The 24,943-nt window shown below is 51.1% G+C and overlaps 1 protein-coding gene across 5 annotated transcripts; it reads left to right on the top strand.

Annotated features, from left to right (window-relative positions):
* Positions 1-3,305: 3,305 nt before the first annotated feature.
* On the top strand, positions 3,306-18,292 carry LZTFL1 (leucine zipper transcription factor like 1). Of its 5 annotated transcripts, none has more exons than XM_047850549.1 (11): positions 3,306-3,439; positions 5,832-5,956; positions 8,203-8,397; positions 9,942-10,002; positions 11,306-11,374; positions 12,765-12,830; positions 12,917-12,994; positions 15,528-15,704; positions 16,733-16,836; positions 17,862-17,922; positions 18,022-18,292. In XM_047850549.1, exons 1-10 carry the CDS (start codon positions 3,437-3,439, stop codon positions 17,878-17,880), a joined length of 897 nt encoding a protein of 298 aa, XP_047706505.1. In that variant the 5' UTR covers positions 3,306-3,436; the 3' UTR covers positions 17,881-17,922; positions 18,022-18,292. The 5 variants fall into 5 exon arrangements, with proteins under 5 accessions (XP_047706505.1, XP_047706506.1, XP_047706504.1 ...); XM_047850550.1 differs by having other exon boundaries at positions 18,002-18,292; XM_047850548.1 differs by having other exon boundaries at positions 17,862-18,292.
* The last annotated feature ends 6,651 nt before the right edge of the window (positions 18,293-24,943 follow it).

Below are 24,943 nucleotides of genomic sequence, written 5' to 3'. Positions count from 1 at the left end.
GAGGATGAACTATTGGACCGGAGTACGCCTAGCCCGTAGTTGGCACTAAAAAATGGACACCGTTGTCAAATTCAGCAAACACTCACTCAACGGGAATGGGAGAGATGGCCTGATACAGGGGACGTTGAACTGAGTTTGGAGGGGGTCACGCTGCAGTGGGTGGGTGTTGAGAACCTGCCCTCACGGGCCTTGCAGGGAGACTGAGATCGTGTCCGTGTCCAGATGCCCCTAGGAGGCCATGGTGAGGCGGGGCAGCCAAGCTGGTGCCTCCAGAACATTCCACCGTGCCTGGGAGTGCTCCGGGTTATACACAGGGGCGCCCTGCCAGCTGTTCTTCTCGTCCCTCAGGTTCACGGTCCTTCCGTGGTCAACTGCATGCATATCATCCCTTGACCGTGTGCATGAAGGGCTCCTGGCCGCTCACCAAGGCTTTGCCAAGGCTCCTCCAAACTGGAAGACCACACCTTCTTCCACTGCTTTTCAACAGCCATGGGACACTCAGAAGCTCCCCTAAATAGAGGGTGAGGAAACTTCCAGTCGCAGGCGTGGGGATAAAGTTGCGAGAGAAAGCCCTGGCGCCTATATTTGGGTGGGTCAAAGTGGTTGAGAAACTCTCACCACTCTGCTCATGAGGTTTGGATTCCGGTCCCAGCTCTGCTGCCTCTGCTCCTGGGCAAAACCCTTTACTTCTCTGAGCTGTCTTTCCTCATCTGAAAATGCCGTTTCCTCCTAACTCTTGTTTTGCCTGACTTGAAACTCACCCACTCAGGTCATTGCCACTTCGCCGTGTTGGCCATTTAACTTGATAAATGTGTGTTCATTGGCCTGCCTCTCTTTCTCAAGCTCACATCCCTTTGTAAATTCTACAGAATCTATCCGCCACCACTCTGTTCTAGCGATGGAAGTTTCCAGTTCAGTTTTAAAAGCACTGAGCTCCCTCCTCGGGACAACCAAGCCTCGTGCATAATGTGGTACGTGCTGTATTTTGAATCAAAGGAAGGTGGCAAGAGATGAAAAGCAAAATGAGATGCTCAAAACCAGAATATGATTTAACACCTCCCGGGCCAGAATAGTTCACACCTGCCCTCTGGTTTTTCTCCTGAAAACATATTTGTATTAGCTTTATCACAGACTCCCACTTCAGACGCCTCCACCTAGCCCTCTGAGGACTTGGACGCGTGGCCTTTGCTCTCCATCTCTGTATCCATCGATGAAGCAGATAGAAGCAGGAGTGTCAAATCCTTTCTGGACTCTCCTCTGTTTTAAGTCTCCCAGATTCTCAGGAAGGTCCCCACTCTGTTCTCCTTCTTCTTCGGGGTCTACCAGGCTAAGCTGGCTTTTTTAGCTTGTTCGTTCCCTCCTTAGTGTATCTGGGTCACGCTTCTGTCTTCTGAGCCTGCTGAAACGCCCACTCGGTGGCCTGTGCCCACTCAACTGCTTTCAGCCACCCAGCCCCGAGCGCCTGGTATCTGTAATAATCTGTTTCACCTTGCAACTTTGCCTCTCCTAAGATTTCTTCCCTCCCTCCCTTCCCTTCCCTCCCTCTCCTTCTCTCTCTCTTTCCTTTCTTTCTCTTCCTTTCTCCCTTTCTTTCTCTTTCTTTCAGCTTTTCTAAGGTAAAATTGACAAAGAAAATTCTAATACGTTTAGTGTGCAACTTGATGATTTGTTGTACATACGCATTGAAAAGGATTCCCTTCTTTGAATTAACCAACAAGGCCACCCCCTCGTCACCTCACACATGTACTTTATTTTTCTTTCTTTTCTTCTTCTTCTTCCTCTTTCTCTTCTTCCCTTTCTTCTTGGTGAGAACACTGAAGCTCCACTCTAGCAAATTCCAATGATCCAATGCAGTGTTATCAACTATAGTCCCCATGTTAACGTGTAATACATTAGATCCTCGGAACTTACTTGTTTTATAAATGAAAGTTTGTACCCTTTTGCCAGCATCTCCTTATTTCCCCCCACCTCCCAGCCCCCGCCAAGCACTTTTCTACTGTTTCTAGGGGTTTGACTTTTTCTCCCCAATTCTCCATGTAAGTAATACTACGCATTATGTCTTTCTCTCGTGGTTTATTTCACTTAGCATACCTAATACCCTGTCGGTCCATCCATGTTGTCCCAAATGGCAAAATCTTGTCATTTTTTACGGTTGTGTAATATTCCAGTGCGCATATGTATGTGTGTGCCATATTATCTTTATCCATTCATCTGTTGGCGGACACTGGGTTGCTTCTATATCTTGGCTATCGTAAATAATGCTGCAATAAACATAGGAGTGCGTGTATCTTTTGGAATTAATGTTTTGGCTTTCTCTGGGTAATACCCAACGGTGGAATCACTGGCTCATAGGATATTTGTCTTTAATTTTTGAGTAACCCCCATACTGTTTTTCACAGGGCACCGTGTACCAATTTACGCTCCCACCAACAGTGCACGAGGGTTTCTTTTTCTCCACATCCTGGCCAACGCTTGGTATTTGTCACCGGACTAGCCACTCGGACAGCTGTGAGGTGTTACCTCCTTGCGGTTTTGATTTGCATTTCCTTGATGATTTAGGACAGCGTTTCTTAAAGCGTGGTGCCCGACCACTCCTATGTGATACAAACTGCAGATTCCAAGCCCCCCAGGCTAGACTTCCTGACTCCCACTTTCTGGCGGTGAGACCTGGGAAGCATTTGTTCAGCAAGCTTCCCTGGTGATTCTAGGCACGACAGTTTGAAATTTGCTGCTCTGTCATCAGTCTTTCTGCGCTTATCTGTTAACGATAAAGGTGCTATTAGTTTCACCAGGACTGGGGGGGTGGGGGGGGGATGAGCGTGGCGGGGAGACGGCCGTTCAAAGCTCTATCCTGGCACCTGGCAGCGCTGGGGCTGCCGGCCTATCCCAGCCACGCAGGCTCCCCGGGAGAGACAAGAAGTCAGTCCTGGGCGCCCACGCCAGGCCCCCTGAGACCACTGAAAGGTGGGGAGGCAGACGTCCAAGCCACCGCCCTCGGCATCACCAAGCCCGGGAAGAGCGCGCCAGCCCTTCCCTGCAACCCGAGGCTCCGTGGCCGGGGGTCTGGGAGGACCGGAGGGGTGCGCGCCAGACCTTGGGGGTCCTGGCGACCTCGCCGCTCCCGTTACCATTGGCAACGGCACAGGCCGCCGGAGTCGGCGTGGCGCGAGTAGGTGGGACTTCCGAGCTCTGGAAGCCAATGCGCATGCGGCAGTCGGCGGGTCCCGCGGCACTTCCTGTCGCGTGATCTCGAGGACCAATAAAAGTGCATCACTTGGGGTCACGTGTCTCCGTTCCCATTAGCAACCGGAGGCTTCCAAACAAGCTGCCCGCCCTCCGCATCTTCTGCGGCCCAGCCACCCTCGGCGATCCCCGCGCTTGACGGGGCTCCGCCTGGCCTCTCCCGCTCCTCCGGGCTGCGACCCCCGCCGCCGCCATGGTGAGTAGCCGGCCGGGCGCCGCCGCCCCGCGCGGAGGAGACGCCGAGCCGGGGCCGAGGGAGGGCGTGGCTGCCGCCGGGCCCAGTCCGGCCCCTGGGCCTCCCGGCCGCTGAGGCTCCGTTAACCAAGGCCCAAGCCCCTTCGGCGTACTGGCCGCCTCTCTCCCCCGCGTCGGGTCGGGCCTCACCCCTACCTGGGCGGGCCCGGCCCAGTCACATCTCCAAGGTCGGGGGAGCTGCGGGGAACGGCTGCCAGCCCACGGCGCAGGGCGGGATTCTCGCTCCGGTCCTAAAAGTCCCAAGTTTTCACACGCACACCCCTTTGACGGCAGGAACAGTTGTGTACTTTAACGAGTTGAGGAGCGAGAGCGTGATGGAATCCAGCTTTCGGTTGCGAGAGCGACTTTAAGAGTCCGAGCCCTCCATTGTACAGCTGAAGGAACTGGGGTGGTGTAACTTCTTTTGTTTTGACTTGTTCCGAAGAGGCCAGGCCTGTATGCAGAAACAGATCCATTCCTCTTTCCAGCGGGTATGGCATGGCAGCCGTGCTTAGAACAATGCACAGTCCTAAAGTTAGGTTCGGAAGAAAGCATGATGCCAGAGTTGGGGGGCACCATTGCCATGGGCCACTGAAATACCTCGGCAGTGAAACGAGAGTAACATTGTGTGCCAGCTGTACTCAAATTAAAAAAAAAAATTTTTTTAATGTTTTATTTATTTTTGAGAGACAGAGTCTCTCTTGGGGGAGGGGCAGGGAGGGAGGGAGACACAGAATCTGAAGGAGGCTCCAGGCCGCGAGCTGTCAGCACAGAGCCCACCGTGGGGCGATGTCGGATGCTTAACCGACTGAGCCACCTAGGCGCCCCAAATTTAAAAAGTTTTCTAAATAAATAAATAAAAGCCCCCGGTAATTCTAAAAAAAAAAAAAAAAAAAAAAAAAATAAGGTTTATATGTATAGTCTTCCCTGTAGTCTGAAGGGGGGAAGAAACCCATGGAATGTTGAGACGGGGGAATAATTGGTTAAATAAAGTCCTCCAGGAGTTTGAAAGAACCGATTAAGGCCCGATGAAGAAGTGACCTTCAAAAGGAGGAAAGCTCTTGGGGCGCCTGGGTGGCGCAGTCGGTGAAGGTCCGACTTCAGCCAGGTCACGATCTCGCGGTCCGGGAGTTCGAGCCCCGCGTCGGGCTCTGGGCTGATGGCTCGGAGCCTGGAGCCTGTTTCCGATTCTGTGTCTCCCTCTCTCTCTGCCCCTTCCCCGTTCATGCTCTGTCTCTCTCTGTCCCAAAAATAAATAAACGTTGAAAAAAAAATTAAAAAAAAAAAAAAAAGGAGGAAAGCTCTTTAAGTTCATTTGTTGTCCCCTGTCTGTTGCTTGTGAGGCCCCGTGCTTAGTACCGGGGATGGCGGTACCTTAGGGAACCAGGTGGGCAAGGTCCTGACCTTCAGAGACCCGTGTCCTAAGAAATTTGAGACTGCAGAGGGGAGCCGTGTGGATGCAGAAAAGCCACCGTGAGGGACTGGGGGCTGAAGGAGATCATGCCCGATGGCCTTGGTGTTTGCTTCCGACACTGTGGAGAGGGTGACAAGTCTGAGACAGAGGCTCGTAGGTTAGACCTTAGTCTCCCACAGGAAGGCCATGGTAGATGATTGTTCTTAAAATAAAGATCGTTCCTGACTCATAGAGTCCCTACATTAGATTTTCAATTGCGTAGTATCCTTTTCTTTTCAGCGTGGCTATAAACTGAAAAAAACAAAAACAAAAAACTTCACTAATTTCTAGCTCATAGTTGTCCAGCTCTCAGCTGGTTTAAAATAAAGACCACTTCATGACTATTTCAAAAACCCAGTACATTTCTTAAAGCTGCATTAGCCAGGGTAAGGTTAAGTCGCTATCATATATATCAAAACAAACAAACAAACAAACAAACAAACAAAACAGTGGCTTCAAGAATACCTAAGTGTGTTTCTCACTTAGCAGCCGTTTCCCTGCTCATCTAGGTCTGTAGGTCAGTGCTGCTCCACAACATCGGGTCGGGATAAGGGTCCCTTTCATGGTGCTGTCTGCCCAACCCCCAGAGCAATGTCTGTGAGGTTCAGCTGAGCCACCCCCCCGCTCCAGGTCTCAGGGAAATAGGTGCGGCAAAGACCCGACCCTGTCGGAAGGCCCATGCTCTGGAGTAGGCTTCACCTCTTCCGCTCACATCCAGTACTGAGCAGCAATCGAGTGGCCGCAGGAAGGGCTGGGAAGCGTCCTCCCGTTGGGCAGCCGTTTCCCCGGGAGGAAGGGAAGAATGGAATTTGGTGGACATGTAGCGGTCCCTTCCGTATCTTCATCGTTGGTTCCTTCATCACACCTCCAAGAGTAACATCTGCTTTTTTCTCTTTTTTAGGCAGAGTTGGGCCTAAATGAACACCATCAAAACGAAGTTATTAACTACATGCGTTTTGCTCGTTCCAGAAGAGGCTTGAGACTCAAAACTGTCGATTCCTGCTTCCAAGACCTCAAGGAGAGCAGGTATCAGAGGACTCAAAGGGAACCCCAGGGGAAACCCGGATCCTCTCCGGTAGCCGGTGTGGGGATATGGCTGCGGAGGCCATACGAACCATTGCCGGGATTTTCATGATCGGGTCCCCCCTGAGAGTGACTCCACCAAGCCCCGTGGATAGGTGAAATTCGGGAAACCGGGTTGTGGTGGGAGCAATCTGTTACCAAACGTACACATAGGCTAATGACGAGATTGCAAAGTTTAGGAAGGGCCGTCAGGAAATGGTGAAGTGCTTGTAGGTTAATGGTTGCCTTGCTGTATTAAAGATCCCAGAACTTGGATTACCTGAGCTATTAAGGAAAGGATTCGAGCCCTAAGGCGTGGCAGTTAGCAAGAAGACACCTACGCCGTTGATACTGAAGACCTGGGAGGGGGGAAGACAGCAGGAAGCCACAGAAAGCTTGCGCTGGTACTGACACTGTTCGTGGCTATACGGCAAGAGATGATCATTAGTTTGGTTGAGCCTGTCGTGGGATGTAATTAAAGTCCGTGGAAAATTCATATTTGATGTGGAGAAACATAGGGAAACCAATGAAAGGAAAGGACTAAGTAGTAAAGAGACCCCAGATTACTCAGGGATCAGACTTTGGCACGGTTAAATGTCAGATGAGATGGAAATGAGAAAGGCCTCCGCGTGAGCGACACGTGTCGCAAAGCCACGCGCGACACACGATAGGGGACGCCACCAGCTGTAGACCGTTACGTGTTCGACCCACCGATGTAACCTGGTCAGCTGGTCTCCTGACCCCCAGCAGATGAAAGCAACAATTGCACTGGCCCGGCTGTGATACTTCATCACTCACTTTATACAGCGAGTGCCTTAATTGCTGTTCATAACCATGAACTTGGGTTGCCAAAAAAAAAAAAAAAAAAAAGTGGAAGCAGATTTGGTTTGTTCTACTAAAGAATAGAGGAAGATGGTTGATGTATTGAATAAGGGTGTTCCCCCAAAATAGTTGAAGTTGTGGTTTTTTTAGACTGGCTCATTCTGGCTAAATGAAACATTGAAGAATGGTAACAAATACTACTAACTTGAGTATAACTCTGGTCAAACTGGCGGGCTCCTTAATTCTGTCCTTTTGGAAGTGAGGAGTGATGGCGCCATCACTCCTGTCCCCTGAGCGGCTGAGGGTTGGGGCCAGGAGGGGAGAGACGGTCTTACTGTCAAACTGTCCTTTAAATTAGGAGCTTTTTCAGGATCCGGCTGTTGGGCATGTTGCTGAGACTCCCGGAAATGATTGTGGGCTTGAGTCACCCCCACCGTGGGACCAGGGCCATGTCACCCCTGCCCTCTGAGCCTGCATCCCCCGCCCCCATCTGGAACGCCAGGGGGTTGAAGAAAATGGCTCTGAGGTCCCTCCCAACCTAAACCTTCCCCGTGGGAGAGTGGGTTTTAATGCTGTTGTTGATGATGACTTCCTTTTTAGGGAATGGTCAGTGCTCAGAGGAGCTGCACCTAAGATAAGTTAGTTGTTTTTTGTTGTTTTTTCATTTGGGCCTCAAGAATGCCAAGAGAAAGGGGCGCCTGGGTGGCTCAGTCAGTTAAGCATCCAACTCTCGGCTTCGGCTCAGGTCATGATCTCGAGGTCTCGTGAGTTGAAGCCCAGGGTCGGGGGCTGTGCTGATAGTGCGGAGCCTGCTTGGGATTCTCTCTGCCTCTCTCTCTGCCCCTCCCCTGCTCGCACTGTCTCTGGCTCTCTCAAAATAAATAAATAAACTTAAAAAAAAAAAAGGAATGCCAAGAGAAGCAGCACATAATTATTTTCTTATAATCATTTGCTACCATTGGAGTAGTTCATACAATTATTGAAATGCTAGACAAAGGGAAAGGAAAGGAAAAACACTACCTTCTAGGGGACTCTTGAAACTGCTAAATGTGAGAAGACTGATTTTGGCAGAGATTAAAATAAAAAAATGTTTCAACCGAGAACGTAAAGAAAAAAGTAAACGTTTGGGGGAATGTTTCTGAGCACCTACTTTGTATTAGAGGGCACGTACACCCGCAATTGGGTCGTTCAGACGGACACCAAAAGTGAACTGAGCTTCAGGTACCTTCAGTACGGTTTATTCATAAAGAAGATCGTTCCCGAAGAGATTTTCCCAGTAACCCCGTCACCCCCTCCGTTGACCCGAACGTGGGTCTCTTAGCCTTGTTTTGTTTTGTAAACGGTTTGGGTCGTTCATCCGGAAGTCCGGGACTGTGGTTGTTCCGCAGGCTAGTGGAGGAGACCTTCACCGTGGACGAGGTGTCCGAGGTCCTGAGCGGGCTGCAGGCCGTGGTCTACAGCGAGGTGGAGTCTGAGCTCATCAACACGGCGCACACCAACGTGTTACTCCTGCGGCAGCTCTTCTCCCAAGCCGAGAAGTGGTACCTCAAACTGCAGACGGACATCTCAGAACTTGAAAACAGGTGACACGTCCGTCCCTGCGGCTAGGACGGTAGAGGCCCCGGCACGGTCTCAGAAGTTAGCGAACGTCTGCGCCGCTTCTGCTCTCAGGGCCGGGGCCTGAGGAAGCGTGGGGTGGGCAGCAGGACGGCCTCTGGGTACCCACCGAGTGATCTCTTAGGTGCCGCTCGGTGTCCCCTCCAGGATTCTGTTTCTCCGAATCCCGGGTGTTCTAGAGGCGTTTGAGATTCATGGAATGGCTTTTCGGGCTGTTCCTGACGATCCCTGCCCATTTCTTTGTTGGTCGCATTGTATTATAATGAGTCTTTAGACATAATAGGTCGATGAGGGGATGAAGATTATGAAACAACTGAAAGATGCACTCGAACACCGTCAGTTCAGATCGGGAGGATTGCAGTGTTTTCTATAATTACGTTTGAAGTTATACACTTACTTTAAAATAGGACATGTAAACAAAAAACAAAACTGTTTTGTAATCTCGAAGGTATCAAAGAGCTCATTAATTCAAACAAGGTAAAATGAAGGGTGCCTGGGTGACTCAGTCGGTCAAGCATCCGACTTCTGCTCAGGTCACGATCTCACGGTCCGTGGGTTCGAGCCCCGCGTCGGGCTCTGTGCTGACAGCTCGGAGCCTGGAGCCTGCTTCGGATTCTGTGTCTCCCTCTCTTTCTGCCCCTTCCTCTCTTGCTCTGTCTCTCAAAAATGAATAAACGTGAAAAAAAATTCAAAACTAGAAAAAAAAAAAAAAGTAAAATGAAATTCAAACTTAGTCTAAGAGAAGCCGGGCCAGAAATGAGGAAAGACCGACCGCCCCCAGGCACGGCGGCAGAGATTGGTGAACCACCCTGGGATGGCCTTCCTGAACCGGGGAGGAAAACCGGTTCAGTCCACTGGCCGCCAGGAAGAGCTGCTGAGAAAACTTGGAGAAAGCGCCACAGTAAGCTTGGGAGAGTGGTTACCACGTCCCCTCCCAGGCGCCCGCGTGGGCCACCCCCGGGATCCAGACTGGGACCACACCGGGGCAGGGAAAGGGAGCAGTCAGGTGGTTGGTTCATTCCCGAACCAGCTTTCTTCCTCAGAGGTACAGCATATTCCTTCCCAGTAGGGGTGATACTCTCTTTTTCAGTAGGTATCACGGAACTAATCCCATGTCTCCGAGGCTACTTACTCTCTGAGAGCCAGTCTGCGTTTCTTGAACATTCACTAGCTAACGCTCGATGTAAATCATGTCTGAGAGCAGTCTCCCTCTAACACCTCAGAAATACGGAATTGAGGGCAAGTTGTGCCAGATTTGAACTAACACTGTAGTTTCGTTCTGGCGATTAGAGCGTATGCTCAGTAGGCGCACGATCCTAGGTGCCGTGGAATATTCAAATCCGGTCCCTGGGTTGGGCTCTGGGCCATTGGTAACTAGGAATCATTTTCGACAGGGTGCTCTGTTCTCTCCGGCGTGTTGTGGGAGATCGGTGCCAGTGACTTTATTCTTCTGTGTCTGGGATGCAGATCTATTTTAAATGGATTTTTTTTTCACATTTGTATCTTCCAGAGAATTATTAGAACAAGTTGCAGAATTCGAAAAAGCAGAATTTACGTCTTCGAATAAAAAGGTAATTTGGCGTCGTCCTAAGCCCACACGCTAGTGGCCGGCGTTTAGTATCCTCGAGGTGCTCAGAGCGGTTCAGAGGAGCAAGTGCCAACCCTCAAGGGAACGCGTTTAATTCAAGAGCAGAATTCAAACATTCCTGTTTTCAGGCCAAAGAAGGAGAGCTTTGGAAAAAGTAACTGTGAACACTTGCTTCTGTCTCCCCCCCACCACACACACACACACTCACACACACACATTCACACTCACACGTGGAATCCCTGCCGTCCACCCCGCTCCCTGCCATATAAGCTCTTCGCCCAGATGGTGCAGAGCACGGGCATTCGTCCCGGCTCTGGCTCTCTCGCCGAGTGACCTTGAGCGGGTTGCCTGAGGCAGCCGGGCCCTGCTGTGCTCCTCGGCCCGGTGGAGACGACCCTAGTAGTGACCAGTGACCTACTTCTGTTTTCCCTCATTCTCGGTATTTGCAACGAGCCCTTAACCAGCCGCGCCCCGAACGCTCCCTGGCGCCCGATAGAAGGATACCGCCGAGCTGAATCCACGGACATACGCCATACCCTTCCTTACAAAACAATTTGCCACTTGTTCCTCCGGAGCGCGTTTCCGGGTCAGAGGGCGTGGATTCACTTGCTAATGCGCATCGCCAAACTGCCAGGGAACTTGGGCCAAGTTCTCCTTCGCCCGTGGGGTAGCTGCGCTCGTGCACTTTTCCCAGACCCGGGCTCCCGCGCACATCTGTTTCAACTCCCTGAAACAGGTGAAAATTCCTGTCCGCAGAGGCTGGGACCTCTATCCGCTCTGGCTTCGAGCACCTTCCCTTCTTCCTTTCTTCCCGCCTTTCCCTTCCGTCTGTAGCTCTTTAAAGGATTTGGGGAGGGTGGGTTTCATGTGCATTTCTGATGTTTGGGCGCTGTGGGCCAGGCACTGTCGTAGTCTCGGGATGTAGCAGAGAACCAAACCAACAAAAACCCCTACCCACCCTGTGGAGCCGACATCCAGTGGATACGTTTACACGGTGTTTTCCACTTAGTGCAAATGTCGAGGGGCGCCTGGGTGGCTCAGTCAGTTGAGCGTCCGACTTTGGCTCAGGTCATGGTCTCGTGATTGATGCTGTGGAGCCTGCTTGGGATCCTCTCCCTCTCTCTCTCTCTCTCTCTCTCTCTCTCTCTGCCCCTCCCACTCTCTCTCTCAAAAATAAATAAATAAACTTAAAAATTTTTTTAAAAGGAAAGAAAGTGCAAATGTTGAGTGATTACATGTGATTTCTTCTGTGGTGATTTTGGTTTGGTTTCTTTCTTTTGTGTCAGCCCATCCTAGATACCCTGAAGCCAAAGCTTGCTCCACTAAATGAGGGCGGAACAGAACTCCTGAACAAGGTAACGCTGCCCTCGCTTGGAGAAAGGCAAACCCTCTCGTTCGGTGCCTGCACAACTGTAGGGGGGAGACCCTGAGGGAGGGGGGTTTGACTGGGGCTCGGGTCCATGGAGGATAATCAGTCCACCGTAGTCACTTTATTTCGTGGTTCCAGTGGGCCGGGAGAGGGCACTCACCTTCCAGAAAGTCTGAAGCAGCTCTTAATTGTGTCTTTTGATGGCGAAGCGAAGGGCATGGCGTTTTGGACAGTGTTTATTGACGGACATTTGAAGTTTACAGTCTGCAATAACAACGATGGGATTTTTTTATTAGGAAGGTTAATAAAAATTAATTACTAATCTACGAACAATTTTCATGGCTCCTGTGTTCCCAACATTATGCTGGATGCTGTTAGATAAAAAGCAGTGTAGTCCCTAGTCTCCCTCTAAAACCTTGTGGTCTCATTGAGAAGGGAGAATTAACAGTCTAGAAACAGGAGAATGCTAACGTCTGTGCCTCGGGGTGGCAGAGAAGGCAGTTCCGGAGCCAAGTGGTTGAGGACAGATTTGGGGGAAGGTGGTTCCTGAGCTGGGCTGAAGGTTAAAGGCAGATTAAATTGTCTGTGGGAAGAAAAGGGGGCGTGGGCAGCAGTGGGGGCCGGAAGGGGAGCCGGCGTGATTAGGCACAGAGTGCGGTGCTCTCGGGCCCGATGCGTGTGTTGAGTGTAGGGACTGGCCTCCCTGCCGACCCTCGGATGGAGCTGCTTGGAGCCAAGGCCTCTGGCCAAGTTCAATCAGAAGCGCCTAGCGGCTTGGGTGTAGAGCGTTGCACTGATAAAGACTGTGTTTTTAGGGGGTGTCTGGGGGGGGGCTCAGTCGGTTAAGCGTCCGACTCTTAATTTTGGCTCAGGTCATGATCTTACCGTTTGTGAGATTGACCCCGCATCAGGCTCTCTGCTGACAGCGTGGAGCCTGCTTGGGATTCTCTCTCCCTCTCTCTCTGCTCCTCCCCTCCCTCTCTCTCTCAAAATAAATAAAATTTTAAAACTTTAAAAGAAAAAATAAAAGGCTGTGTTTCTAGGATAAGTGCAGGTGTTGGCCGTGAAAAGCCCCAAGAGTTGCAGGATCAGCTAGGTGAGAGGTGGCAGGAGAGGGAGACTTTGGAAGAAGGCTGAGAACGGAGGCCTGAAGGGAGCCTGAGAGACTGTGAAAGAGGCTTAGAGACCGCCAGTGACACACAGCTGTGGAGGCCAATGGGCTGGTTGGGACTGGATGTCACCAGGAACCAGGGCACGCAGATGTTTGAGCTGACAAATACTTAAATTTAGTTTTGAAATTGAACTTTGAAGCGAAACAACTTCAAGTATTGAAAAGACCGTAGCTAAAATAATAAACCTTGAATTTACTCACAAAGGAAATTGAACGACTTCAAGAAGAGAATGAGAAATTGAAGTCGAGGCTGAAGACCATTGAAATACAGGTAACCGAGAAATACTTCACCAAAATTCTTGAAAGAGCTGCTTACAGAGTAAATACTGAGGGTGTTTTGTTTAAATCTGATTACAGGCAACACAGGCATTAGATGAGAAGTCAAAACTGGAAAGAGCACTGCAGGACTTACAGCTTGACCAAGGAAATCAAAAGGTGAAAGACGTTTGAAACGCAGTCGATGACACTGTAATGATCTTGTGACAGTTGGTAACCACGCTTATCACGAGGATCACTTTGAGCGGTACAGAAATCTCGGATCAATACGATGTCTGCCTGAGGCTGATAGGATATTACACGTCAGTTACCCTTCCATTTTTTTTTTTTTTCAACGTTTATTTATTTTGGGGACAGAGAGAGACAGAGCATGAACGGGGGAGGGGCAGAGAGAGAGGGAGACACAGAATCGGAAACAGGCTCCAGGCTCCGAGCCCTCGGCCCAGAGCCCGACGCGGGGCTCGAACCCACGGACCGCGAGATCGTGACCTGGCTGAAGTCGGACGCTTAACCGACTGCGCCACCCAGGCGCCCCGTACCCTTCCATTTTTTGAAGAGGCGGAATAAGTTTAGCTATCTTTGTCGTGGTTTTCTAGTAGAATAAATAGACTAAAAGTACAACCTTAACGCGAAGCCTTAGTTACTGTTCGTTCTGCCCCTCCTCTGCCACTCCCTGAGAGGGATGCCACCACGGTCCTGCAGGGGGACATCCCTGTCCAGGGAAGGCCGGGAGAGGGCCGAAGGGACAGGCCCGCCGCTCACCCGCCTCACGGTCCCCAGAGTCCGCCAGCATACAACATATTCTCAAGGTTTTTTGTTTTTTTTTTTAGCTCTTCTCCCTTTTACCTTGACCTTCCAACTACAATGGGGGGAAAGGAAATGACGAAAGGAGGGGTTTTTAGTTCATTGGATTGGTATTTGGCGTTATTACATAGAACTTCTGATTAAGTCGGCCTTTGGCGAGTGTGACAGAATAGGGTGAATTTACTCGGTCTGCGTCTTCAAAGCCACCTCCGTCTGGTGGCACTCGTGTAACGCACCCAAATCCGGTGGTGGCTCTCCAGGCCCGTCCGAGGGGCGTGACCGAGGATGGCTCTGCCCGCGGGAGGTTCTCGCGTGCACAGGTGGCCTTGCCGTGGACGCTAGACGCTGCCACAGACTTCCTGTCAGCGGGGCCGCTGGAGGGAGTTTTCAGCGTAGCCCTGGCTTTTCTAGTGGTTGTACCGTCATTGCTGATGTCCGCCAAACAGTCCCTGACTTGCTTCATTGCACTTCTATGGTTTCCTTATGGAAAACTTCGAACTCATACAGAAGTAGAGGGTACGGTGTCATGCACCCCGGTGCCCGTCACTCGGCTTCCCGGTCCCCTGGGGTTGGCCAGGCTGCCTTCCCGCTTCCTCCCCGTCGCCCCTCCCTTCACGTTTCTTTGAGGCAAGTCTCAGCCATGACGTCATTTCATCTGGAGACGTCTTTAAAAGAGGATAATTCTGGGGCACCTGGGTGGCAGTCGGTTAAGCGTCCGATTTCGGCTCAGGTCAAGATCTCATGATTCATGAGTTTGAGCCCCTGGTGGGTCTGTGTGCTGACAGCTCGGAGCCTGGAGCCTGCTTCGGATTCTGTGTCTCTGCCCCTCCCCGCCCCTCGTGCTCTGTCTCTCTCAAAAATAAACACTTACAAAATGATAAAAAAATAAGAGGTAAAAATAAAATAGGATAATTCTTAGATGGCTACAAAAATAACAAAGGAGAGATCTATGATTTTCAATCCTGTATCAAGGACTGTAGATTTAGAAAACAGAGCTAAACACTCCAGAGCAGCTTCATAATTTCTCAAAACAATTGCAGACATTTTTGGATGAAGAATTTCTCTTAAAACTACTTTTAAGATCTGGGCAAAAGAAAATATGTGCACGCTTTCACTAGCTGTGCAGAAATAAAACCTTCGTAAGGACCAGACTTCAAACGTGAGTGAGGAGTTTGTCGTTGGTAGTTCTGTTCCGTCTTCGTATTTAGCAATTATCGACCATTTTCCTGGCCTAGTAATACAGCTTTTTCCATCATAAGTTTATCCAGTCAAAAACAAGATCCAGCTGCTTTTTGTTGTGCCGACAGGGTGTGCAAACATGCATATTGCTTTAAAAAACAAAAACTTAAGATCTTCTAAATTTAGCAAACCATATAACCAGTAAGCATTAATTAGGCTCTCATGATATTTTAATGTAAATAATGACTAAGACCTACGTCTATTAAATTTTTGATGTAAAGTTTTTGTATTAAGTTGATTATTTTACCATCTGTGTTACTCAACATTTCTTCAGGATGTTTTCTAAGTTGACTTTTCAAAACGGAAACCCGTCCCTACCCCGGGGCGCACACAACCTTGTCAGATTTGAGATCTCACCTCTCTCCTGTCCCTCTGTGGAGTTCCAGCAACGCATACATGACAATTCGCAGATTTGGAGATCAGCGGCCACTGAGCGTCTGCCGTGTGCAGGACAGCGTACTCTAGGGCCGAGGGTGACTGGGCGCGCCGGCGACCCTCAGGGATCTGGAGCTTACCCAGGCCGGCCGGGGAGGCCGACGTGCATGCCCAAAACATTTGCTCTCATGTCACGAGGTTGAATGACTGTTGTAGAACAGTTGCCGGTTCGGATGTCAACATGAAATTATGTCAGTGCATGTGTTTTCCGTAGGATTTTATAAAGGCCCAAGACTTGAACGACCTGGAAAACACAGTTGCTGCTTTAAAGAGTGAGTTTCAGAAGACACTTAACGACAAGACAGAAAACCAGAAGTCCCTGGAGGAGAATCTCGCAACAGCCAAGCACGACCTACTCAGGGTCCAGGAGCAGCTGAGCATGGCTGAAAAGGTCAGACTTGTCCGCGTGTGTCTGCCCAAGTGGGGAGGAGGGGGAGCTGAGGGAGATGCTGGAGGACAGCTGCGGATTTACCTTGTTTTTTTCTCAAGGTGTCAGCCAGTGCGGGTTAGAGATCAATCATTTCTGGGCATTGAGAGAGTCTTCTGTCTTTGGCACTAAACTATCTGTGGAAATAAAAAAATCTCCACCCCTTCCTCTGGTTTGGTAAAATACTCCTGCACGGACGGCTTACGTGTGCTGCCCTGTGCCCTGCGATGCCCATCCCCGCGTTGCCTGGCAAAGGGATAGGTGACTTCTCTTTAAAGGATTCTATGCCTCGGGGCACCTGGGGGCTCAGTTGGTGAAGCGTCCGACTCTCGGATTCGGCTCAGGTCACGATCTCACGGTTTGTGAGTTCGAGCCCCGCATCAGGCTCCGTGCTGACAGTGCAGAGCCTGCTTGGGATTCTCTCTCTCCTCTCTGCCCCTCCCTTGCTCGCTCTGTCTCTCTCTCTCTCTCTCTCTCTCTCTCTCTCTCTCTCTCTAAAAGCAAACAAACAAACTTTAAAGGATACTATGCCTTGCTCTTAACTTATATGAAATGCATAGAAAACTGTTCTTCAGTTTAAGGATGAGACTCTTAAGCATACAGGGGCTAAAATGTAACTGAATGAAAAATCCTCCTCCCAGAATACTGACACTACTTGGGGATTTGGGGAAAAGCTCATGTTTATTTCACCTGAGAATGAGTTTACTGTCTCAAACAGACGTCGCACGTCTAGGGCACAGTATGCTTCAGTCCTGTGCTAACATTGTACACAGTTATGGGTTGACAGTGTGGCTCTTTGACTTCTCATTTGAAGGAATGTATTTTTAAGTTCGAACAATCTTAATGGTACGTAAGGAAATTTTAAAAAGAAATTAGAAAATAACATAAGCAGAATATTAGTAAAAATAAAGCCAAAATATACGTTTTTATCAGGTGGTTCTTTCTCTCCATCGCCGTTTCTCAGTAACGGGCTGACCTTTTTCACCGCGCAGGAATTAGACAAGAAATTCCAACAGACAGCAGCTTATCGAAACATGAAAGAGATTCTCACCAGGAAGAATGACCAAATCAAAGACCTGAGGAGAAGACTGGCCAAGTAAGCCTTGCTGATCCCGCGCGGCTCTCGGGTTTGCATCACTGCCGGGTTGATGTTTGTTCTTCGTGAAATCTCAGCCTGTGTCCGGAGAGGTCGGGCCAGTGGGTAGTTAGCTGCTCTGTCATTTAGTCCAGAAGCCTGCGTCTGAGGAAAGCGTTGTCCGTACTGCCCGCCAGGGCTGGAACTTCAGACACACGGCTACGATAGGCCGCTCTTGGCAACGGTCATTTAAGCAGGATATCAGAAAGGAAACCCAGCCAGCTTACGGGCGGCCTTGGCGTTTCTCCTCAGGAGTGTTCTCACAGGAGCCTAAGACCCGGCCACACTGTGCCCTCCGTGACAGTTGAGGTGCCAGAGAATGCGGTCCCTGCAGATGGGCGCCGTAGCCGGCGTGGCCTAGGAGTTCATGTTCCGCGCGATACCCAGCGAGGGCCGTGTCCGGTTCCGGGAGCTCACCACGTGGGGGGACGCCTGCAGCCGTGGCCCCCGCCACGCGGTCACGGTGCCCCCACAGCCGTCCCGGTCCGGACGTGGTCTGCTCTTCAGGCTCATTTCTGTCCTCGGCGGGTTCACCTGGAAACTCAGCTGACATGTTACCTGGATTCCAGGGGAACAGAGCTGGGAAGTAAATCCAAGATCTAGTTCTTTAGAGAAGGGGGTTGGTTAACCTTCTCGCGTGGTCGTATCAGCACCCTGCCTCCATCTGACAGTTCGGGTGGTTACTGAGTTTCTGCTGTGCTAAGCTGCCGTGGGTCTAAGCGCCAGCTGTAGAGACTTAGAGTCCAGAAGCGTCTTCACGCTCGGTTGCCCCTTTCTCCCACCTGCTGCCAGAGCCGCCTCCGCGTCACTGTCACGCTGCCTTGACCGGGCCCGGCTCCCACCGGAGCAGTGACTTCGAGCGAAAAACGCCACGTTGCTGGTTTGGTCACCAGAGATGTTTCGCGTAAACTCATTTGGTGACGACGACAACGACACAAAGTATCATGACGTTATGGTCTTCCCTGAATTTTCTTATCTCTTTCCAGATACGAACCCGAAGATTAAAACCCAAAGAAGATTTCTTCTGGAAGCTGCCACAGCATAAAAGTACAAGCTGTTTCTCACCTCAGACACGTATTTTGAAGCAGTTTGTTATATTCCCTCTCTTTATTTTTCTAATATATAGACTTTGCTTCTACTATTTAGAACTAGACTCCCTATTGCAGCTACCTGATTGAGCAGAGGGGAGCCTGCTGCCCGATCCCAGCCGGCCGGCCCAGGCCCCTCTGCGAGCATTCCAGGGCCTCCGTTCCGACGCGGTGAGAATTCTTTGTGGTAAAGAAGAGATTTTAGAGCGGGAAGAAGAGCCTTCTCCTTCCGCATTAGCACAAAGCATATACCATTTCAGTAAATGTTAAAAATAAAAACAGTTATTAAAGATAGTTACTACAAATAAACCTTGTTTTTCAAAATCTAATTCATTTTCTCTGTTTCATCGTAAAAAAAAAAAGATACAAATGCCCTGAAAATGTGACCATCAACTTTTATAGGCAGTATTTTTACCAGTTAAAAGGAAAATGAACAGCAAACATGAGGATTCGATTAACATCCGTCTCTCTAGCTAAACGCTGTGTTTATCAGAGGAGGGCAGACATTTTTTGCAACCCAATCTACCATTGGATTACTGGGAGCATTACTGATGGAGCAGTCAGATCCATCCCGTGCCGCCCAGTTAAAGTCTCTGGGCTCACTGGGGCGCCTGGGGGGCTCAGTCACTTGAGCATCCAGCATCAGCTCAGGTCACGATCTCATAGTTCGTGAGTTCGAGCCCCACGTCGGGCTCTGTGCTGACAGCTCGGAGCCTGGAGCCTGCTTCGGATTCTGTGTCTTCCTCTCTCTCTCTCTGCCCCTCCGCTGCTCATGCTCTGTCTCTCTGTCTCTCAAAAATAAGTAAATGTAAAAAAAAAAAAACCAAAAACAAAAACGAGTGAGAGAAGGGAGGGACAAATCCGACAGGCCAGCCTCCATAGTGCGTTCCTTCCGCACCTACCTCTCACCATGGACGTCGCTCAATCTCTGTTCCTTCTAGAGCTTTCCGTGAGGATTCCAGTGTCCCCACATATTTCTTCAGCCCAGAATTGATACTCTTTCCGAAAATCTGTTCCGTTACTCAAGGACCGGGATGTTTGGAAACAGAACTTGCTAGTCTATTGGTCAGAAGGCATTTAATCATGTTCTCCCTGCATCTTCCTTAGTTTGATGCCCACAGGGAAGGAAGAGGTGTTGAGAATCCTGTACCGCTAAGTAAGATTTCAACTTGGTTTTCGGTAGCGACTTTGAAATATTCTGTGTAGTGTGTTCCAGATCAATGATAAAGTCAAAAGCATTGCCGAAGCCTTGAAACCTTAAAACCTAACTGTCCCACGTGCAGATAGATAAATACGATATTCTTTGACATAAACCAACATGACGACTCTTCCACATACAAATACTTCGTGCCCTGCTTTTGCCACTTTTCGCGTGTCTGTTTAACTCCGGCCTTTAGCAAAACGAAGTGTTAAACGTTTATTTTTTGCACATTTACCTAGTTTTGAGATTGCCCTCATTTGACCAAGAAAGCACGCCTCTTTGGTCTATATATTCTGGGTTCCTAAGAATGTTGGCTCGAGCCTTGACTGAACTTTCGATGGTGCTGAGCTGTCTAGATGGTGCATTCCTGGCTGTCAGGACGCAGCTTTGGCCCAGCCTAAAAATTCAAGGCTCCTGCTCAATTATGGCTCAGACCTTTTGATGACAAGAAGCATAAAGGGGTTTTGTTACTAATTTCTGCTGTTCAGCATTTAAGGGCTTGTTTTTTCTCAGTATGCGGTACATTCTGAGTCTATAGTGAGTAATCCTATTTGATAAAAACTTTGCTATTTGTTATGTCCATTCTTATGAACTGAAACGATCCGTAGAGATGCTTACATTTTTAAATGGCATGCACACATTGGACACTAATGATTCTTTCGCTGATGTAGAAATGCTTATATTCTAAAGCTTTTCCATTAGAAGTTCAAGGCCTAATTCCTCTCATGTAAGCAAGTCTTTTGAAAGTAAAAGGCAATAGCTGGGTGTTGTATGGAAACCAATTTGACAATAAATTATATTTAAAAAAAAAAAATCAAAAGACGGTAAGAGGGTGTCCGGGTGGCTCAGTCGGTTAAGCGTCCGACTTCGGCTCAGGTCTTGATCTTGCGGTTCATGGGTTCAAGCCCCACGTCAGGCTGTGTGTGAATCAGAAGTCCTGGGAAGCCGGTGTAAGCAGCGTCCCCTGCGTGCTCTGGCCAGCAGAGGACAGCGGCCCGCCCAGCTCCTCGCCAGGACTAATGTTGCCGCCCTCGCTGTTCCAGGAGGGGGGCTCGCCCACCTGCTATCCGTCCCAGGAGGGAGAGGCCTTCCCTCCAAGCCTTCGTGTCCCACTTCAGTGCGCCACGGTCTCCAGCCTCCCGGGAACCACTCAGCAGTGCCTTAGGACTGGATTCACGGGTCCTTGCCCAGGTGCCGAACACCGAGTCCCAGAGGAGAAGCCCTCTGTCAATAGCTCTCCTTAGCCGGCTTCTGTTCCATCGCCCACTGGGCCAGCATCCTTGAGTTCCGTGCCCGTACATGCCCTTCCGGCCCCTGGCGGTCCACACTAGCCAGCTGCTTCAGCGCTTTGGGGGATTCACTTTCTTTCCAAGCAGGACAGTAATTCTCCACAGGCCATGCTGATACTCGCCCCTGTGGTCTGATCGAGGAGCACTGAGTGCAAGTGACGGCAGATCTTGGGGGGACAGAGGTTATCTGGCCGCTCTTCTCTTCGAGAGAGGCCTCCAAACGATTTCCAGGTCAGGGAGCTGCCCTCTATGACGGCCATGAGCCACTTGCTAAGACCCAAGCATTCAGGGGGGTCTGGGGTGTCAAGGCTCCTGAGGGCATCCGCCCAGACGGGCCCATGTCCCATCCAGAGTCCCCTGCCTTCCTAATCAGGGCGTGGCTTGAGCCAAGGGGACTTTCCAGGCCTCTGAATATGGTCCACTTCCTGATCCTGCCACCCGGGATCCCACCTTGGCCTGAGTCTCGGCCTGTTCTTGTGCATGTGCCATAGGGCATCCTCATTGTCACGGCACCTCCAGGGGTGGCAGTTGGTCGACCAGAGCCTGCTGCTGTCTTCCTCACCCTAGTCCTGCCCCGGTTGGAGTTAGGTGACTGGCCCAGCAGCGTGCTCGAGTCTTACCACCGCACTCAACGTCAGCCCTGGGATCCTGTTGTCCTCTGGCTGGCATCCAGGTCCAGTAGTTGGCTTTCCCTAAGACAAGAGTTTTGGTTCAGGCAACTCACTTGGGAGGGGACCCCAGGAAGCACGTGAGGGCGCGGGGGCACGAGGCGGGAAAGGGCGTGCTCACGTGCAGGGTGCCACGGTGCTCCGCCAAGCCCCATCCCTCTCCGGAGTGCGGGGTCAGGGCGTCACCCACCAGCTCCCTGCTTCTCGGGTTGCGCCTTGCTCCCGGGGCATCAACTCCCGGCACTTCTCGTGCCTGGGTTGAGCAGGCTCCGGTGTCCAAGAAAGGTGAAGAGACACAAAGAACCTTCCGCCGGTCACCTCCTGGCGAGGAGAAGTGGATGTGTGTGGGGCATTGATAGCATGTGGTCCCACGATGAACTGAGGAGACCGAAGGGTAGACGCCATGGATGTTCTATGCTGTCAGTCCTTCCTTATCAGAGGGCAAACTCACACCCTGCTCGGCCTCTTCAGCCCAGTGCGCTCACGTGGCCGGGCCACAGCTGCCTTTAAATAGTAACAGCTCTTGAGAGAAAGGATATCCCCGGACTGAGCACCAGACCAGACCTCCCCATTGGGACTGAAGCGTGAGGGCCCCTTATACGAGCTCAATCCCAATGTTTGTGAGACTGAACCTCCACTTTCTGCACAAGCATTGCTTAAGCCATGGAAACCCTTGGGTAGACTGTTCAAGATATTAGATGTTACCTATAAGTTTTCTAATACCAAAATTTCCCCCATACCGGTGACCAAACTTGTTGAAAACTCAGCCACGAGAAAAACTTTCATACAGAGCATAATTCCCGTCCTTGTTAGGCCTGGATAAGTAGGAAATTATGTCTTTTATTTATTTCTCTTGCCTTATTGCACTGGCCGGGACCTCTAGTACAATGTTGAATAGAAGGCAACAGAGGCCATGCTTGCCTCGTTCCCCGCCTCCGGGGCAACACTCTAAATAACTTCATGAATAAGAACAACGTTTGTAATATTCCGTATTAGATTAGAGACATTCTTTTCTATTCCCAGTTTGCTAAGAGCATTGATACAAATTACAAATGGGTATTGAAGTTGGCCAGATGTCTTTTCTGCATCTATTGAGGTGATGGACTTTCTCTCTCTCTCTCCCTCTCTCTCTCTCTCTCTCTTCTGTTAATACTGCAAAGTACAGCACTTAATTTTCTGGTGTTCAACTGTCCTCAGAGTCCTGCAACCATGTCACCTGGTCACTGATGGGTGCTGTAGGCACACTGGCACAGCAGCCCCTCGGGCAAGTTTGAACCACAGCTCATCTGAGTCCTAGCAGGACGTCTTTTGATTCTCCCAGTTGATGAGGGGAGAGGGGGTGCGAGACTAGTGAGGAACTACTCTAAAGCCACCTCCCCCTTGCCTGCCCACCTCCCCTGGGAGGGTTCGGATGAGCTCAGGATAGACCCACAAGATGAACAGTCTAGCGACGCGGCGGCCCCCAGCTCGTGGGGCGGCCATCCTGCCCCTTCGGACCCGAGGGAGAAGGACCCAGGGAGCCGGCACCTTTGCGTTGCTCTCTTCCTGTCACTGTCTACTGCCTGATTCTACGTTTGTTTATTTTGGGGACAGAGAGAGACAGAGCATGAACGGGGGAGGGGCAGAGAGAGAGGGAGACACAGAATCGGAAACAGGCTCCAGGCTCCGAGCCATCAGCCCAGAGCCCGACGCGGGGCTCGAACTCACGGACCGCGAGATCGTGACCTGGCTGAAGTCGGATGCTTAACCGACTGCGCCACCCAGGCGCCCCTACACTGCCTGATTCTAAATTGTATCTTCACTCTCTGACTCAGCCCCACCTTGGCTGCTGCTGCGTGCTTTGTAATCCCCTTCAGGATAAAGAAAGGACCATGACCCCGGCTGCTGGCAATGTCACTGGTCCTCAGCTGTCTGCCCTTTGCAAACTGCCCAACTAAAGGGAACCACGTGGCCTGGGTTTACACGCCCGGCAGGGCGACAGCATCTGACAGTAGTCAGTGCAAAAGCATAAAGGCCAGGCCCTCCCGCCCCCTTCGGAACACCCCCTCCCTGGGTCAAGAGCCTTTCCACCGGGCCTGCCCGGGACCCTCCCCAACTGGGGTCCTGCACACCGACCTCTGTCTCAGTCTGCTTCCCGAGGGGCCCGGCCCGCAGCGGTCACAAGGCACTATCCTTTCATATCTTACTGGTTCCTATTAGTCGACATCTTATTTGGGGGGTTTGCATCCCTATTCCCGTCAGAGACGGGGGTGGGATTTTCCTTCCTTGTAAAACAGCTGTTGTTGGAAAGCCACCAACGGCGTTTCCGAACCGGTCACTGGTTCGTATTCAACAAAACCTTTGAACCCTTTGACCTGTGCTTAACTCACTTTGTAACTAAAATCACTGATCTGTTATCGGAGTTGGGCCCCGCCCCCCAAGGAGAGAACAGATAGAGAAGTGGGCGGGGTTGATAAGCCCCCCCCCCCTCCCCTCCAGGGTCCCCCAGGACAGCTGCCCTGCTCACTCAGTAAAGGTCCTCCGGCCTGGCTGCGGCTGCTGACACGGTCCAGAGGCTTGAAGCGGCAGGTGCGAGGCTGGAGGCGCGTGGTCTGAAACGTGGGCTCTGCCGGGGGTGCCGTCTCGCAGGCGTGTCCTGGGTCGGGCTCCAAACAGCCAGCGCCGTCTGTTTCTCAGTCCCTTCGGTTTTATATTTTCTGCCTCCTGGCACTGTACATTCTTGCCACATGTTTTGAGATTCTAAAATCACATCTTTAGACCTGCCTCAGGGTCCACGGTGGGTATTGGCTTTAGATAATTATTACGTTTTTTTCTAGACAAAGCAACCACCTCCTTTCTGCCCCCTTTTGGAGATAGAATTTACATGCAAGAACATGCCCCCGTATTAAGGGCGCGCGCGGCTCGACGCGTCTGGACAAACGCGGGGACCCCGTGTGTGCACCACCACAGCCAAGACATAGGCCATTCTCATCGACCCCCAAAAGTTGCTCGGCTTCCCGTACGGGGACCCTCCTGGGCCCTGGGCTCTGGGCCCCCCACGGATCCGCTCTCTCTCGTGATAGCTCAGATGGTATCGTACCATATGCTCTCTCTTATATCTGGCTCCTTCCGCTCTGCAACTCTTGCTGGTAGACCCATCACCTCTATCTCTGCCCCCGTCTTCACATCCCCTTGGACACTTGTCATCGGGGTTAGCGTCCTCCCTACCCAGGATGCTCTCATCTCCAAACACCTGGTTACACCTGCAAAGGCTCTTTTCCAAGGGAGGTCACAGCCCTGGGTTCTGGGTGGACATTTTGGGGCGGGAGAGGGGGGGACGGCCATTCAGACCATGCGGTGTGTTGGAAAAGAAGGTGCTAGGGTAAAGGAACGACAGTAGAGTCGAATAAGGAAGAAAAAGAGAGCTGGGGGTGTCGAGCGCAAGCTCAGTAGGCCGGCTCCCTCCTCGAGGGGTCGGTCCTGGCCGACGAGCACCCCCAGGCCGAGGGAAGAGCCGACAAGGGCCTGGGACAGGAGGGGCCTGACCTGTGGAAGGGCGGCAAGGAGCGGGCGACAGGGAAGAGCTGAGACTTTCCTCGGAAGGAAACGTGGCACGGGTGAGCTTTGGAAGGAGGAAACCCGACCGGCCTGTGGCTGCGTTGAGAGCGGACATCCTCGGTCAAGACTGGGAGCAGAGGGCAGCTTAGGAGTCATCCAGGTGAGAGCCCGGGGCTTCGATCGAGAGAGGAGCGGTGAAGAGCAGTTGAGTCTGGGTGTTTTGAATCGAAGGCAAACTTGGAGCAAAGGTGCACAGATCCTAGTGTCCAGCTCAGGGCACATTCG

The sequence above is a fragment of the Prionailurus viverrinus genome, chromosome A2 (assembly GCF_022837055.1).
Source record: "Prionailurus viverrinus isolate Anna chromosome A2, UM_Priviv_1.0, whole genome shotgun sequence".
NCBI lineage: Eukaryota > Metazoa > Chordata > Mammalia > Carnivora > Felidae > Prionailurus > Prionailurus viverrinus.
The sequence above is the reverse complement of the archived record's forward strand: the minus strand, read 5'-3'. Positions and strand labels throughout refer to the sequence as shown.

Coding starts and splice junctions, on each gene's coding strand:
- LZTFL1 (XM_047850549.1), top strand. Junction 10,003..11,305: donor TTACGTCTTCGAATAAAAAG/GTAATTTGGCGT, acceptor CTTTTGTGTCAG/CCCATCCTAGATACCCTGAA. Junction 12,995..15,527: donor TTGACCAAGGAAATCAAAAG/GTGAAAGACGTT, acceptor TGTTTTCCGTAG/GATTTTATAAAGGCCCAAGA.